This window comes from Chionomys nivalis, chromosome 5 (assembly GCF_950005125.1).
Source record: "Chionomys nivalis chromosome 5, mChiNiv1.1, whole genome shotgun sequence".
NCBI classification, from domain to species: domain Eukaryota; kingdom Metazoa; phylum Chordata; class Mammalia; order Rodentia; family Cricetidae; genus Chionomys; species Chionomys nivalis.
The window spans coordinates 58,592,774-58,611,146 of NC_080090.1; the positions used below are offsets into that span (position 1 = coordinate 58,592,774).

The window sequence follows — 18,373 nt, forward strand, 5'->3', positions numbered from 1 at the left end:
CTTCTTGAAGGGCGGAGTGCAAAGTCTACTTCCTTCAGGAAGTTCTCCTTCCAGGACTTGAGCTCACCTCTCCAGTTTTCGCTCACCTCACCATCTCGTTTCCTGATTATCACACTAGGGCCCAGTGTGCTGATCCTTTGCTCTCTCAGGGCAAAGGATATATATGTGTATATATTTATCTAGCTCAGACTTCTCCCTGCATGAAAGACTTCAGGAATGAAACCCCTGAGGCATTTTCATGCTAATTAGAAAAAGCCTCCCTTTTTCCCCTGCAAGCACTTGACCGCCATCTTCTGGAAAGTTTGCAGAGTCGACACACATTAGATTAAACAGAACAGGCAACCTTAGTATAAATAACACTTGGCTGGAGCAGGTGTTCCTGTGCTGGGGTGGGTGTGCAACTCAGTAAGTCTCTACCCAAACTCCTGCCTCCTGCCTCCTCCTGCATCCTGTCACAACCCCTTTCTCTCAGTCTCTTCTACTTCAGAATTATTCTGATTTCTGAGGTTGAATCCCGTGAAGCTATTGTCACCACCTCTTCCCGCAGCCCTGCTTGTAAACCCATTAGCAGATCAGATCCTATTTCTTTTTCCTTCTAAGTATTTTAGAATTCAACCATTTCTTAACACCTCACTTCGGCGCCTCTGCTTCAAGCCCCTTCAGCTGTGACTTGGATTATTCTAGCATCCACTTCCTATGGCTCCCCATTGTCTGTCCTTAACATAGCAGCCAGTGTCAATAAGCATTTCAAATGCCTTGTGTTTTCTTTCTAACCTTGCCCTCTGTAGTCTACCATATCACTGGGGGTGAAAATAAAAGTCCGTAAAACGGCTCTCCATCATCCAAGCCTGTCGCTATCTCCAGCCATATTGGCCTTCTCACACCCCCTCAGCAAGCCCAGCATGCTTTATTATATCAAAGAAGCCTTACTCAAATGAACACTACTCCAAAATGTCCCACATTCTCTGGCGCCCCTGTCATTTTATTGTCTCCGTCACCCTTATCATCTGGCATGCACGCATTGCTACTATCGAACTTAATTAGATATTAACCTTGGGAGCCACGAGATTTTTCTTGTCCTCTATTAAGCCCTAGTTTCTTCAAGTAGATTTTGATGAAGATTTGCCAAATAACTAAGTAAATAAAGACGTCCCCAAATCCTTTTGTGGGATGCAGAGGTTTCCGATGATTCTGCACATGTAGACTCTCCAAGTTGCATGATAAAAGTGTTTTCAGGAGTCCAGGAGCTAATTTAAATCTAATTGAAAATCTCATCGGCTTGGCAATCTTCTTGAAGGACATCAGTTAGGTCCCTGCGGAGACAGCAAGTAGGTGCCATCTAGTGGCAACAAAGGAAGCCCCCATTTGTGCTGTTCACGATTTTGTCATTACATTCTTATTAATTTAACATTGACAATTTGACGCAGTTCATCATGTATTATAAACATACTCAATCCTTTTTGCTTTCTTTGTCCCCACAAACATCGAAAGACACGCTTCTTCTCAACCAACCCCTGTGTTCTCACGGCCTACTTCCACACGCAGGTCTGCTGCAGTCAGTTTACTGATGTGTTTCACGATTCCATCAGCCATGTCATAGCCAGAAAACAGTGCTTTTCAAATCATTTTTATTTAATTAAAATTTATTTTGGTATAAAGTAACAGGAAATAGGTGGTTTTTGGGTTTGTGTGTGTGTGTGCATGTATGTGTGTGAATGTGTGTGTGCGTGTATGTGTGTGTGTGTGTGTGTGTGTGTGTGTGTGTGTGTGAATGGACAAGCCAGCTTTTATTTATTTTTTCCTCCCTTCTTCCCCCCTCACCTTCTACCCGCTCCCATGGTCCCCATGCTCCCAATTTACTTAGAAGATCTTCTCTTTTTCTACTTCCCGTGAAGGTTAGATCCATGTATATCTCTCTTAGGGTCCTCTTTGTTGTCTAGGTTCTCTGAGATTGTGAATTGTAGGCTGCATTTTCTTAGCTTTATGTCTAAAAGCCACTTAGGAGTGAATAATTTTATAATTGTCTTTCTGGGTCTGGGTTACCTCACTCAATATAATATTTTCTAGATCTATCCATTTTCCTGAAAATTTCAAAATGTCATTAAATTTTTTCTTCATGTGTAGTACCACATTTTCCTTATCCATTCTTTGGTCAAGGGGCATCTAGGTTGTTTCTAGGTTCTGGCTATGACAAACAATGCTGCTATGAACACAACTGAATACATGTTGCTGTTCTTTTGGAGACAAGGCCACACATGTGCAAAGAATACAGCCTCCCAGTGGACCACAAATCCCAGCAGCACAATGGAAAGCCACGCATGTGCAGGACATTTTCTCCCAGACATTTAGAGCCCCCTTAAAAGCGGGGCATCTCAACCCGCCTCCCCCTTTTTTCCCCTTTCGTCTCCTCACTCCTGTCCCTCCCATTAAAAGTTTACCTACGTGGGACCCCGCGTGTCTTGTGTTTCCTTTCCAACCCCGCAGAAATAATAAAACGTGTCCTTGTGGTTATATACCCAAAAGTGGCATTGCTGGGTCTTGAGGTAGGTTGTTTCCTAATTTTCTGAGAAATTGCCATATTGATATCCAAAGGATCTGGACCAGTTGGCACTCCCACCAGCAATGCAGAAGTGTTCCCTTTTACCCCACATCCTCTCCAGCATAAGTTGTCATCATTGTTTTTGATCTTGGACATTTTTATAGGTGTAAGATAGAATCTCAGTTATTTTGATTTGCATTTCTCTGATGGCTAAGGATGTTGAGATTTCCTTAGGTGTCTTTCAGTCACTTTAAATTCCTCTGTTGAGAGTTCTCTGTTTAGGTCTGTATCCCATTTTTTTTTGATTGGATTATTTGTTCTTTTGGTGTCCAATTTCTTGAGTTCTTTGTATATTTTGGAGATCAGTCCTCTGTCCGATGTGGGGTTGGTGAAGATCTTTTCCCATTCTATAGGCTGCTGTTTTGTCTTGTTGACCATGTCCTTTGATTTACAGAAGCTTTTCAGTTTGAGGAGGTCCCATTTATTAATTGTTGCTCTCATTGTCTGTGCTATTGGGGTTATATTTAGGAAGTAGTCTCCTTTGCCAATGTGTTCAAGTGTACTCCCACTTTCTCTTCTATGAGGTTCAGTGTGGTTCGCTTTATGTTGAGGTCTTTGATTCATTTGGACTTGAGTTTTGTGCATGAAGATAGAAATGGATCTATTTTCATTCTTCTACATGTTGATATCCAGTTATGCCAGCACCATTTGTTGAATATGCTTTCTTTTTTCTCTTTTATATTTTAGTTTCTTTGTCAAAAATCAGGTGTTCGTAGGTGTGTGGATTAATGTCAGAGTTTTCAATTTGGTTCCATTAATTCTTCTATCAGTTTTTATGCCAATACCAGGCTGTTTTCAGTACTGTAGCTATGTAGTAGGGTTTGAAGTCAGGGACTGTGATGCCTCCAGAAGTTCCTATATTGTAGAGGATTGTTTTGGCTACCCTGGATTTTTTGCCTTTTCATTTGAAGTTAAGTATTGTTTTTTTCGAAGTCTGTAATGAATTTTGCTGGGATTTTGCTGGACATTGCATTGAATTTGTATATTGCTTTTGATAAGATTGCCATTTTTTTTTACTATGCTAATTCTACCTACCCAAGAGCATGGGAGATCTTTCCATTTTCTGGTGTTTTCATCAATTTCTTTTTTCAAAGATTTAAAGTTCTTGTCATGCAAGTCTTCCATTTGTTTGGTTAGAGTTACTCCAAAATATTTTATGCTATTTGTGGCTAGTGTGAAGGGTGATACTTCTCTGATTTCTTCCCAGCCCATTTATCATCTGTGTAAAGGAAGGCTACTGATTTTTTTGAGTTAATCTTGTATCCTGCAACATTACTGAAGGTGTTTTTAAGTTGCAGAAGTTCCTTGGTAGAAGTTCTAGGGTTGCTTATGTAAACTATCACATCATCAGCTAATAGTGAGGGTATGACTTCTTCTTTTCCGATCTGTATCCCCTTGATCTCCTTTTGTTGTCTTTTTGCTCTACATAGAACCTCAGGAACTATATTGAATAAATATGTAGAGAGTGGAAAAACTTGTCTTGCTCCTAATTTCAGTGAGATTGCTTTGAGTTCTCTCCATTTAGTTTGATGTTGGCTGTTGGCTTGTTGTATATTGCCTTTATTATGTTTAGGTATGTTCCTTGTATCTCTGCTCTCTTCAAGACCCTTATCATGAACAAATGTTGTGTTTTGTCGAAGACTTTTTCAGCATCTAATGAGATGATAATGTGGTTGTTTTTCTTCAGTTTGTTTTTATGGTGGTTTATATTGACAGACTTTCATATGTTGAATCATCTCTGTATCTCTGGGGTAAAGCCTTCTTCGTCATGGTGGATGACTTTCTGATCTGTTCTTGGATTCGGTTTGCCAGTATTTTATTGAGCATTTTTGCATCAATGTTCATGAGTGAGATTGGTCTGTAATTCTTGTTTTTTGTTTGTTTTAGAATATGCTGAATTTCTGCATTGCAAAGGAAAAAAATTTACAGATTTTGATGAAGTTCGCCATGAGATTGAAGCAGAAACAGACCGAGTGACGGGAATGAATAAGGGTATTTCCCCTATACCCATCAACCTACGAGTCTACTCTCCACACGGTAAGCATAATGTTTAAATTTGAATTATTCTCCTCAAAAAATTTTCCCTAGAGAAATTCCCATTCATTATAGGACATGCAAACACTTTGGGCCTCTGGGCTGTTTGGGTCGTGGGACCTCTGGTACAATTCAAAGAGCTAAGACTATTTAGAGAGTGGCAGGAGGGGCTGATAACATCATAATTGACTTGGGAACTGAGAAAAATGCCTTCTAAAAATTTCTAAACTTTCAAAAATCAGAAGTTGGGCACATAAAAACTTACATCATTATTATCGTTGTTGTTATTATTATTATTATTGTCTTTAGTCTTTGCCAAATTTTTAGAGGTATGTGGTTGAATCCTTCCCTGTTGATCTCCCTGTAGCCATTTTATATTTCTATTAATTTTACTCCTGAGGATCCAAGTGTGATTTCTATCCCGAGACAGTCATCATAAATTCCCATAGGGACTTGCCACCCTCATCTAGGAGATAGTAGTCGGGTTGGATTGGAGGCACCTTGCCACTGTCTGCTGGTATAGCCCGCTCACTCCACCCAAAGCTCCATAAATGGCTCACATCTTTCCTGTAGGCTAAGTGGCTAACCTTCTGCAAATAACATATGATGCTTCTGAAGGGGAAGGGCAGCTGTTAGCCTGAGAATTTTTGTACCACTTGAAGGCAATACACAAGAGAGGCAGACAGCATATGCACGTATTGTTCGGTGTTTTAATTATAGCTGCCTCTTTCTGACAGTGAGGGATGGCAGCTCTCTCAGCAAACTGCCAGGCATGTAAATCAATGCCTTCCAGATTATGTTAAGATGATCATTTGGCTTAGCTCAATCATGTAAAAATAGAGGAAACGAGCAACCCCTTTTCCTATTCAATGCTTTTCCTTCTCCTCACTTGTGATGGAGTCATTCACATACACAACACGTAAAGTTGAGCTAAGTGGCAGCTGATGCAGCCACCTGGGTGTCTTTAGACAACCTTGTGGGTATGTTTTGGACAGAAGGTATCTGTCAGACTCTCCCATTCTTCCCCACGCAGTGTTAAATCTAACGCTTATCGACTTACCTGGAATAACGAAAGTGCCCGTGGGAGACCAGCCCCCAGATATTGAGCATCAGATCAGAGATATGATCATGCAGTTCATCACGAGGGAGAACTGTCTGGTCTTGGCTGTCACCCCGGCCAACACCGATCTTGCCAACTCGGATGCACTGAAGCTAGCTAAAGAAGTTGATCCTCAAGGTGAGTATGTGGCCATTATGATGAGAAAGAATCATTGCAAGGTGGCAAGAGCTTTGGCCATGTTTATAGGTAGCCCAAACTCTAATGACTTAATATCATAAAATTCAACAAGGTCAATGTTGGTAAAAATTTTATATTTCAGGTGCTGAAAGAAGAATAATTAGGGACTACAGCCAAATGCCACATGATTAAAAACGTCACTAAATGAAATCCAAGAACATAGGCACTTTCAAACCTCATTGAGTGTTTAGTTTTAAAGGCTAATAAAGTAAATTTCTGCACTAGGAGAATTCCATTTACTTAGTTATTATAGGAGTTACCCAAATGTCACAATTAGAATACTTCCTATTGTCTTTTGCTTACTATTTTTTGAAAATAGGAAAAGTTTAAAAAACAAACATACATTATCCAGTCTGTATTTATTTGATATATATTATAAAATCAGGGGCTTTGTTTGTTATTTGAATGTCAGAATTCTGAAACATCTCTTCCTTCTGATGATGTTTTAATTTTCCCTTTCTCTGAGTTAAGAAATGACAATCTTTCTTCAAAGACCTTATTGGAATACCTTGGTGTGGGTGTGTGTGTGTGTTTGTAAAGAAATAAACAAAACCTCTCAGCTGTGTGCTCTCAGCACAGAGGTGTATGGGCCTCAACTCTAGCACTTCCAGCTTTTGTTATGATTAATTGCCCACATTTATTTGTTCTCTTCATTTTTATTTTTTACTATTTCTTATTCTCTCCTTTTGGACTGTTTCTCTTTTAACATCCACTTCTCAGTCTTTTCGGTTTTACATATTTGCTTCATTTAGCAACTAGATTCTAACCTCTAATTTTTCATTTCTGCTAGAATTTTTGAAGTTCGAAGAGCACTTTCTTCTTTTATGAATGTTATTTTTATATTTTACAGATAGCATGCTGCTCTTGGTTTCATGAGTACAATGATTAAGAATCTTAATTAGAACTTTTCAGATTCTTCTTTTATAATGCAATTCATCTCAGAGTGCAATATTTTCTGGTTGCCTTGATCACTGTCTTGGATACTAGAGACCTCTGTCAAATTCATGATGGCTTTCTGTTTATTGTTCACTGAGAGAGTGGAACACCGAACATGTGCAGGATTGGAATCTGGCAGTTAGTAAGCTCGCCGTGCAACAACTGGGCTGTGACCCGGCTGTTTCTGTTGGTAGAATTTCTGAGCTGCTAGAATTGATATTTTTTCTTGAGATGGTCTAAGGTAGGCCATATGCTCAATATATTTGAAGCTTAGAGGAAGAGTTGCCATGCTGTGTTTTGCTTAGAAGAAGGCATTGTCAAGCATTCCTGCCTGTCTTCCAACCCTTACATTCTTTCTGGATGATCCATGAGCCTTAGGGGAGTAATAAAATCAATTTCGTTAATGTTTGCCTTTTGACTGGAGTGCTTAATTTATTTAATTTCAGTATCGTTACTCATAGCTTTAAATCTATATCTGTTATTTTGTCTTTTTATGTTATATCCTATGTCTTTGATGCTCTGATAATGTCTTTCTTTGTGTTACAGTCCAGATCCCAGTGTGTCACTTCAGTTTCTTGTCATTCACTTACCTGTTTTTGAAGCTATCTTTTTTAGTGATTTCTCTAAGAATACTCTTAACACTAAATTATGGCAACTTTGTTTGGATCAATGTCACCTTAATTTTAACTGTACACTGAACTCTGCTGGTTTTTGATAGCAATACTAGTATTTTCTAGGCACTTCAGATGCTGTACATTACAAACCTACCCAAATAAATATATAACTGTTCCTTTGTAGGTGTCTTTCAAATAAGATATGGAATAAAGTGTTATAAATAAGCAACAAAACAAACTTATATTGGCTATGCAACTAGTAGTTATCCTTTCCATTTATTTACCTATGAGGAGTTGAGTTAGCATCTTCTCTAAGGACTAGAATGTACTGTGGAGGGTCTTCTAGTAAGAGATTCACTCTTTGTTCATTTGGGAGTGTCTCACTTTTTAAATTTGAAAGAGCATTCTCAGTTGACATTTTTTTTATTATTCCATAACTATGATTTATCCCTAACTCTGCAGTCAAAACTCAGCTGTGCTTCTTCGAAGAGTCAATAAATGCAGTAGATATGTTATTTTTGCTATTTTTATGAAACTTCATCTCTGATAGGTGGCTCTGACTAGTTTAATGTCAGCATGGTACAATTGAAAGGAAGAAACCTCAGTTAAGAATTTGCTTCCATAGGTTGTGTTTGTAGGCGCGTTTTCTTAATTAGTGACGGGGAAGACCCAACCCATTGTAGGTGGTGCCGCCCCTAGGATGGTGGACTCGTAAGCCACATAAAGCCCTTTCCTCCCTAATTTGCCTTTGGTCACGGTGTTTCATCACAGTGTTAGTAACCCTAACTAAGACATAGATTGATTTTATGTGTATAGTTACGGGTGTTAGTGGATTTGCTTGAAGTTTTCTGAGCCTCCTGGATGTGTAAATATATATTTTCCATTAACTTCTAGAAATCCCTTAGACATTTCTTCAACTATTCCCTGCACCTTTTCCTTCACTTCTTTTGAGACTCCCTAACGTTACACATCTTTTGGTGATATGCTTGAGAATGCCCATGGATCTCTGACCCTCTATCTTTCTCCATTCTTTCCCTCAGACTGGGAAGAAAAATCTCAAGTGACCTATATTCATGTTTGTTGATTCTTTAGTCTATTCACATTTGCTATTTAATCTCTGTGATAATTTTTTTACTGTAATTATTCAGAATTTTGATAATCAGTTTCTATTTGATTCCTCTTAAGTGGCCCCACTACCTATCACATAGGCAAAAACCAGGAATTGAATTTTTAATTTGTGCTTTTGGTTTTTGTTTTCAGATAGCCAGAAATCTGAAAAGGCAATGGATTAGCATCTAGAATATCTGTCTTCTATCTGGTCTTTAGATAGCAGGTCAAAGAGACAGAGGACTCACGGAAAGTCATTCCAAAGTTTAGTCCCACCCCTCTGGTCAGGGGGCCACTCACACTTGCCTCTGCTGTTCTTCCTGCTGGCTCTTTGCTCTATTTCATCTCCCAACTTAGCCTGATGTAGGTGGTGGTGTGGGAGGTGATGGGATAGTGATGGTGGGTCACAGACACCAAGTTCACTGAGTCTTGCATTTCTCCTTAGCCGGTCATTCGGATGATATCTAGGATGATGATTAACTTTTAGCGAACAAACTACTATTAGTGTTTGCACATAAATTACCTCCTAAAGAATGAAGTACAAACACATCCTTTTATATTGGCTTTGCAGTACCCCTGTCATTGTGCCCTGTCCACACGTTCTACTGGAGGCTTAGATCAGTAGCAAAGAACTCGACCAGCATACATTAGGCCTTGGGTTCAACTCCCAGCTCCACACACACACAAATTCCCTCTAGTAATATTTGGCAAAACGCCTTATTACACTTTCTGTTAGCTCTCCAAATATGATTCCCTTTGTCCTTTGAACAAATTTAAAGTAGTCTTCATTAATATTAATGTCTGGATGTCTTCTGGGATGATTTCTATTAGCTGGTTATTTTCATGTGCATGAGTCATAATTTCTTCATGTGTATTTTTGTTGTAGAGGATGGGATGTTTGAGTAATGTAATTGGCCAGCACTGGGGGCAGATTCCAGCCCTTCTGCACCCCGAGATTTTCTTTGCAGATGTTCCTTGTTTGGTTAGTACTTTTCTACACCAGCACTCTATGCTGTATGCAGCCGCGCCAGGGCCACTCAGTTTCTTTCACAGATGGCTAATGACTCTACAGCAGTTGCCTTATATCAGCCTTATGTTATTTGCTGGAGGCTTCCCTGTATATGGCAATAGAGCTCCAAGTTTGCAGGCCCACCCCTTTCCCTTCACTTCCTGCAAATACAGAGCCCAGATAGGTGAAAATCCAGGGCTTTCCTATTTCTGTCCTGATTGTGTTTTGTATAGACATTTAAAAAGGGCCCTTTGAGGCTGGAGAGATGGCTCAGAGGTTAAGAGCACTGACTGCTCTTCTGGAGGTCCTGAGTTCAATTCCCAGCAACCACATGGTGGCTCACAACCATCTGTAATGAGATCTGGCACCCTCTTCTGGCCTTCGGGCATACATGAAGGCTGAACGCTGTGTACATAATAAATAAATCTTAAAAAAAAAATAAATAAAAAGGGCCCTTTGAACCCCTTATCCCAAACTTTGAGTTCTTGGTTATCTGCTTCTTTGCCCCACTTTTTCTAACTGCCTGAAGCAGCTACCATGTTAAATAATTACCACTGATTGTTTTTGACAAACACTCCCTGAGGATAGAGACCTTCCATACCAAGTAGGCTCCCAGTCAGGTTAAATCAGGAAAAGCTACAGGAATTGAAAGCGAAGGCGTAAGTCACAAACACCAGTTTGGAATTATGATTAATAAAATGGCTATTTATTTAAAAGGGAAAAAAACTTACAGATCACCGTCACAGACAACAGCCCTCTGCGCAATCAGGAAGGGAGTCTAGTCGCCTGAAGCGGAGCAGGAAGTAAGAGAGAGGGAGGAGGGAAGTGGCTGCTTTTTTAAAGGGAGAGAGACCACGCCCCAATGGGCTGGTATCTCAGCGGCTATTGGCTGGAGGAGCAACAAGGAATGGCAAATTTTAGAGAACTGTTCTACAGGTTAAATAATAGCAATTGTTTTGGAATTGTATTTTTGTTACTTCTTGCCCCATCTGCCTTGTCCAGGCTCACCAAGATGCCAGTTTTTACCCTGCTCATGGAGGTCTTGGTTTTCAAGATGAATGCAAAGCAGGGGACTGAAGATGGCACCAGAGCAGGTTTTTTTTTTTTTTTTTTTAATATTAAGATTCATCTGTTTTTCTGGGATAAATGTCTTTCAGATCATTGCAAGCCTGCCTTTAATTACCCAGCTTTGAAAAACTTGATTTTGGCATTTTTGGCAATGTTCTTAGTGCTTCAGGAAACATGGCCTTTGCAGAGGTATCGACTCCAGCATTCCAACGGACACCATTCATTCTGCACACTCACAGTAGCCAGAAGCTTTGCATGCGGAAGCCTCTGAGTCCATGGTGAGGACAGCCTAGCTGTGACATCTGTTTGCCTGTTGGTCCTCAGGGTTGATTTGATTGGCTGTGTAAGTGGTCTCTCCTCACAATGCCATATATATCTTTTGTAAAAATTTGCTCTTGGCTAACTAAAAATGTTGACTTACTTAGACTGCAAGGGACTCTTCTTTATTCAAGGATATCTGAACTAGAATTATATCCACCAAGGCATAAAATTATACACTTCTTCTTTGGAGGGGTAGTCTATTTTAGACAGTTTTACTTTATACTAAATTAAGACTATTTGACACAGAGAGGCCATTTTCATCAAAGTATGACTGAAGGATATTCAAATATATAGTTAGAAAGTTTATGTTGAGAAGTTAATTATAAATATGTGCATTATCTTGTTCAAAACAGACACATCTGAAAAAGAAGTATGGTAAGTAGTCTGCATATTTTGGGTATAATTGAGGATCCTGAGGGAATCTTGGGTTTAGGCCCTTGTATTCTTATAGACATAAGAAGAAGGATATTTGAGACACAGAGAGGCAGGGAAGAAGGCCCTATGGAGATGGAGTTACGTTGCCACAGCAAAAGGATGACTGAAGTCATAAGAAGTTAGAAGAAGACAAAGAAAAATTCTTCCCTAGAGACCTAAGTGTAGGGGAGACCCAGCCAATCACCTTGCTAGCAGGGGGCGGGGTCCCCCGAGGATATTTTCTACTTATAAAGATTGTGGGCGTTTTTAAAAAATTGTATTGGTACTGTTTCTTGTATATTGATATATTAAATATTAAATGTGAGTGTTCCTACCTCTTTTTTTGTATAAGAGTATGCTTATAACTTTGTCTATATTGTATTGATACATCTACCATATTGCAATGTACATTTCTACCTCTGATACTATTTATATAATAACATTGTTTACATTTGATATGTAATGGCATTGTTTACAGTTAAAGATCATTGTCTTCATATATTGCACAGTTGTTTATTTTCTTAGTCTTCAAGTTAGATAGGTATTGAGAATTATATGTTTGTCATATTTATTTTTAGGTTAATCAGGTTTTTTAGATATATAGAGATTATATTTAGTATAGATAGTATGATCTTCAGCCTCTTCGAAGAACTGTAAAAAAATGGCCTTTAATCTAACCTAGAATTCTGTGCCAACGAGACACAATTACTCCTGGCAACACCACTCTACTCCCGAGAGAACGTTGAGCACCAGAGACACTCCACTGGGAGCTTGTCTTCTTGGCAGAACTGGCCTTTGGGTTAAAGAAAGCCCATACCTCAACTGCTGACAAAGATACAAAATATCCAAAAATGGATAAAACAGGATTGTCTTATCTTGCCAAGACAGGGTAAGATAGTTCTAAAAAAGTTCCTTGCCTTTAATAATGGTATGTCAGTTATGTTAGGTCTTAGCCAAAGTTGGTTGACTCAACATTACAAACGAGACTTTGGGTGATTGCCCAGGTAGTCAGTTGTCTCTGTCAATTGTTGCACATTTTGGATATCTCTCGTTTGTTAGGTAATATTAATTTCCTTCTCAGATCTTTGACGGAGTTAAAGATTAGATAATTGTAGTTACTCTCTACATTATTTAGATTCTTTGAAATAGAATGTTTAGTATTTGTTTCTATTGTATATAGTTGTATTTGGTTTGGCTCTATCTTATTTAGACAAAAAGGGGAGATGTAGGGGAGACCCAGCCAATCACCTTGCTAGCAGGGGGCAGGGTCCCCCGAGGATATTTTCTACTTATAAAGATTGCGGGCATGTTCCCAGCCGCCCCTTCTACTTTCCTGTTCTCCTCTGGAACTTCGGTTCTGTGAGTCTTTCCCTAATTAAAGCTAAATATTTTATTATAATTTCCGACTTCCATTCATTTACGCCGCGACACCTAAGGCTTTAATGGGAATGTGGCAGAGCTGGCATCTTGAGTTTTGACTTGCATTTTCCAGAGTTTTAGGAAAACAGATTTCTGCTGTTGTAAGCCACCCATTTGTTACAACAGGCCCAAGGGGGCATTCAGGCAATATCTAAAGGCTTGAGCTTGCAGATGTGATCATTTACGACATGAATGTATATAGGAAAAAAGAGAAGATCCAGAGAAGGAGCCTAGAAGACCTCTAGCAACAGGAGATAAATAGAAGTCATGGAGAAGTGGTAGAGAGCTAAGTAGGCATTGTATTCTAGAAGCTGAGACAAAGAGATCTTTGGGAAGGATGTTGCTGATTTTGCCAAATTCTATAGTGAGGTTAAGGAGAGTGATATGGTAGGTGGGTCAACCAGGTCTACATCTCAGAAACTGTGAGGAAGCCCAATAACACAGCCAGAAGTAGAACATGGCAACTAGTAGCAGTAGATAGTGGCATTTCTTTTATGACCCAATGAAGTGGCATAAATTCACCTGAAAGACATAAAAGGGAGGGTACCATATTCCTTTGCTTCTCTTTTTTGGTCAGGTCTTCACAGTCTATGTTCAACCTTGGATCTAAACTGCCCAGAGTGCTGTAGATCTGATCCCATGTATGAGAGGTCTTCTTTGTTCTCTATTTTCTTCCATCGATAGGTTTAGAGAATTCAGTGGTAAACAGAAAGAAAGGAACTGTGAAATAAATGGTTTTGCATCATCGCTATCTCTAGTCTCGGAATATAAGCTAGAATTTTAGGTTCTCCACTAATGGAGTTGGGATTGGAGAATTGGTCTTTGCATTTGGCACATAAAAGTCCTTGGTGACTTTGACAAGAAGGGTTTGGTAAGAAAACATCCTTAGGGTCCAACAAATGCTAAGCATGAGGAAGTAGACAGGGACCGGAGTGAGCATTTTTAAGTTTTCTGTGGACAGGAGGAAGAGTGTAGCAGCAATGCTGGTGAAAGTTTAAGAGGACATTTTCGAAGATGGGAGATGTTACAACATCCTTGTGTGTTGATGATGGGAATGATTGACAAGAGAGACAGTGACGGCTTAAATGCAGAGAAGAGAAAGACAGGATAAATAGTCCAGGTAAATGCTTGATTTAAGGAAGTGGGGATGAGATACACTGTCACTGTTCAAGTGCTGGTTACAGGAGATTGTATCGTTTTTCCACCTCAACACTATGAAAGGAAGGATAAGGACACAGATAAAGGAGACTCAAAGACTGATGAGTAGGGAGATGACTTTAAACATCACACTGAGTTTCTTTATGCTGGCCTAAGGCCCACCTCTCTCGATAGGTTTTAATGCTTGTGGATAGTGACACTATGTTTGTCCTTCTGTTCAGGGCGTGTTTCTGTTCACGGTGGTCATCTGTGTCTTACAGGTCTTAAGTGGGGCAATTCATCAAGAAGAGACACCACGTCTTGTGGTGGTACTGATTTATTACTTGAACACAAGTTCATTACTCAGGAAGAGTGTTGCTGTCCTTTTTTATCTTTGGAGCACAGCAGTATTTTAGTGTTACCTAGCAAGCTTGTCATCTCTATAGAGGGCTGTTTAAAGTTCTTATGGGGAGGTAGATGGGTCTGGAAACTCCTTTCATGGTGATTTATCTCTCAAACAAGTGAATTTCATCTCTGAATCGAGCATGGCTACACATCTTCCTGGAATACAAAATCAGCCCTTGAAGAATGTTAGGCCTCTGACTGGGAAAGACTGAGTCATTTTCTCTTGAGATAATTTGTGAATTGGATAATAATTGACCTTACTTAGCTCAACAGAAGGCTAGTTTTACTTAGTTTATGGAAGAAGGCTCTTATCTGTCTCCTTCCTCCTCCCTCCCCCTCCCTCTTTCCCTATAGATTCCAGTTAATAACAGATATTAAATTAATAGATATGAGTATGTATTGCTTTGTAAGGAGAAATAATGTATGTAGCACATTTTCATTTTAATAATTCTCTTTCGAGCTTATTTCTAACATGATTGAAAACTATAAAGTCAGTTTTTTTCTTTCACAAATGAATAAGTGCTAACAATATTGACTAAAATCAAAAGACTTGTGGCTTTAGAAGGATTGTTCAGATCACTTCTGTTCAATTATTTACATTCAGCACTGACTAGGCTTGAACAAGGGAAAAAATCGGGTGTTTACTCTACAGACATCAAGGGCCATAAAAGCATAAGGTCTTACATTCTCAGTGAACTTTCACAGGAAGTAGATGGATTATTATTGTTAGACTCCAAAGTCAGTCATGTGACATTTAAAGGCATGCTGTAACTTTACATTGCAGGTATTTAATTTTGCAAGTTTTTCATCTTATCTGTGTTTTATGCTTTTGCAATTCAGATACATTTGTTAAATCTGATGTTATCAGTCAGCCCATTTGCAAAGAGTTAAATCATCTCTGGCATAAACAGGCATGACTAAGAGCAGTGAAGAACGTTCACCTCAGCCTCTGAAAAAGCAACTTAAAGACCAGCAAGATGGCCCAACTGGTGTTTCTCAAATGCAAAAAGAAATGAGAGAAGCAGCTCTCAAAAGCTGTCTTCCGACCCTTCACTTGCTTACTATGACACACGCAAACACACACATTCACAGCAATGATTAAATGAGGATAAAGGTGAAGAAACCAAAAAAAAAAAGTAATTTGAATATTATTTAGAGCTGTGTGTGTGATGGCTAGTCTTCCTTGTCAACCTGGCACACTCAAGAAGAGAGGGCCTCAAATGAGGAACTGCCTTCATCAGATTGGCCTGCAGCCATGTCTGTGGGACATTTTCTTCATTGTCAAGTCATGTAGGAGGGCCCACTTTAATCCTAGCATTCAGAGCAAGCAGATCTCTGAGTCTGAGGTCAGCATGGTCTACAGAACAAGTAACAGGACAGACAGGGCTACTCAGATAAACCCTGTCTCAAAAAAGAAATGATAAAAAGTGGGGGGAATCTTTAAAAAAAAAGCACTTGTGTACATATTACCTTATTTTATTATTTTTTTTCCTAAGAAAAACGTATGTAGATTCACCTGGAAAGTCAAAATAGACAAGATCACCTGACAAAATTGGGAGTATATAGTGGTGGGGGGAGATGGGAGGGTAGAAGGGGAAGAGAAGAGAAAAGGGGGAGGGGCAAGGAGAACTTGAGGGAAGGAGATAGTTGAGATGGAGAAAGGACAGAGATGAGGGCAAGGAAAGAGATATTTTGATTGAGGGAACCATTATGGGGCTAGCAAAAAACCTGACACTAGAGAAATTCCCAGGAATTCAAAAGGATGACCCCAGCTAAGATCCAAAGCAATAGAGGAGAAGGTGCCTGAACTGGCCTTGACCTGTAGTCAGACTGATGAATATCTTAAATATCACCATAGAACATTCCTCCAGGAACTGATGAAGACAGAAACAGAGACTAGCACCAGAGGTACTGGACTGAGTTCCCAAAGTCCAGTTGAAGAGTGGAAGGAGTGAGAATATGAGCAAAAAGGTCAAGACCATGATAGGGACACTCACTGAATCAGTCTACCTGAGCTAATGGGAGCTCACCAACTCCAGCTGGACTGGGAAGGAACAAATAGGACCAAACTAGTCTCTCTGAATGTGGTTGACAGTTGCATGGCTGGGGCAGACTTATTTTATTTTTTAAATGGGCTTCTAAGTTTGAATCCTAGCCTCTATGTCAGGAAGCTCACAATTGCCTGGAACCCTAGCTCTAGGAGTTCAAGTTATGTATGTGGCACACACACACACACACACACACACGAACCCAGCCCACTGTAATGAGCAAGTACCATATCTAGACATGTAGACCTGGACTGTCTAAGATACAAAACTCTACTTGAGCCCAGGAGCAAGCCAGTAAGCAGCGTTCATTCATCTACGGTTTGTGTTTCAAGCTCCTGTCTTGAATTCCTTGCCCTGGCTTCTCTTGATGATGGACTGTAATCTTAAAATGGAATAAACCCTTTCTCCTCCAAATTACTTTTGGTCAGTGTTTTACCATGGCAACAGAAAGCAGGATAAGACATACTGTAGTAAAGTTTTCATCAGAAAAAAATTAAATAATGTATATTTTGTACATATTCTATTTTGGTTGATGAAATAAGATGGCCATGGTCATAAAACATGAATATGCCTAGAGTTTGAGAATGTTTGTGTGTGTGTGTGTGTGTGTGTGTGAGAGAGAGAGAGAGAGAGAGAGAGAGAGAGAGAGAGAGAGAGAGAGAGAGAGAGGTCATTGTGCTGCTAAGTGGACTCACATCTGCCCAGGAAGATGCAGGTCACTAACAACACATTCACTCCGTCACCACTGGGGGTCACTGTAAAGACATGTTAGCTACTCTGTGGAGTCGGGATGGAGAAACTTAATGCAGGAAAAGACTGAAAGGATAAAAACTTAAAACCCATTCCTCCCTTTTTCTGCTGATTTAATTGCAAATTAGCCACATGAATATTTTCTCAGAGTTTTTCTTTACAGTAATGTGTGGATGTGCTACTTTACTCTGCAAACTGAAAACAACGGAGGTGATCTTAGTATTACAGAATAATTGTGCTTTCGGGGCTTTCCTTTTTCAAAATTCAAATAAAAAATACAACTAAAACTGGGCCTGGTTGCATAGGTAAGTAAGGCCAACTGACTGGAGGTTTAGGCAGGAGGATCGTAAGTTCAAGACCTGCCTGGGTGACAGAACCAACTGAAGGCCAGCTGGAGCTGCTCAGGGAGACCTTATCGAAAAATGACAACGAAAAGAAAAACACAAAAGAGGTAAAAAGAGAGCTGGGGTCACTGCTTAGTGAGAGTGCATGCTTAGCTTGTCTGAAGCCATATGCAACCACTAGAACTGCAAACACACGCTCTCACACACATTCACACTCACACTCATACACACACAGCAGAGAAAGACAGAGACAGAGAGAATGCGAGAAACTGAAAGCGAGCGACTCTTAGATTCTGATAGGATCATATGTTTTTAATGTTTCTATTAATACAGAAACTCTTTCAAATGTTATTTTGAAAACATTCTGCCAGCCATCCCTTAAATAGACAACCCAAATCAATTCATGTAGTTGTTTCTTAGCAGTGTAAATAAAATATGACCAAACCTGATCAACTAACCAAATGAAACCCTCTAACTCTTCTGTTTATAACATCTGAATTTTCTTGGCCTGCTTTTCTAGATCTCCTTCTTATCATCCCTTCCTCCCTCCCTCTATCCCTCCGTCCCTCCCTCCCCTCCCTCCGTCCCTCTTTCTCTCCCTCTCATCTTGCTCACACTTTTCTATCTTTCCAACATTTTTGAGTGCTTGATGTATACTCTGGATAATAAAACTCCTCCCCCAACAGAGTTGAATGAAGTAAGGGAGGTTGAGCACAGATAGACCCCAAACCCTTAGTGTAGATATCTGGAAAGGCTATAAGCTCTGAACTGGGGTTGAGGATGGGTCCAGAGGGTGGGAGTGTAGACATTTGAAAAGAACTATGTTAAACAGCCACTGTGGAAGGGTGAAACCATTTGCACCCAACTTCAA

At 39.7% G+C, this 18,373-nt stretch overlaps 1 protein-coding gene across 5 annotated transcripts in view; it reads left to right on the forward strand.

The window, feature by feature from the left end:
- Dnm3 (dynamin 3) overlaps positions 1–18,373 on the forward strand; it is a 462,700-nt gene that overhangs the window by 112,843 nt on the left and 331,484 nt on the right. For all 5 annotated transcript variants that reach the window (XM_057769381.1, XM_057769378.1, XM_057769379.1 and 2 more), the window contains exons 3-4: positions 4,487–4,636; positions 5,667–5,870. In XM_057769381.1, the coding sequence (XP_057625364.1) occupies positions 4,487–4,636; positions 5,667–5,870 (354 nt within the window). The remainder of the gene's footprint in view (positions 1–4,486; positions 4,637–5,666; positions 5,871–18,373) is intronic.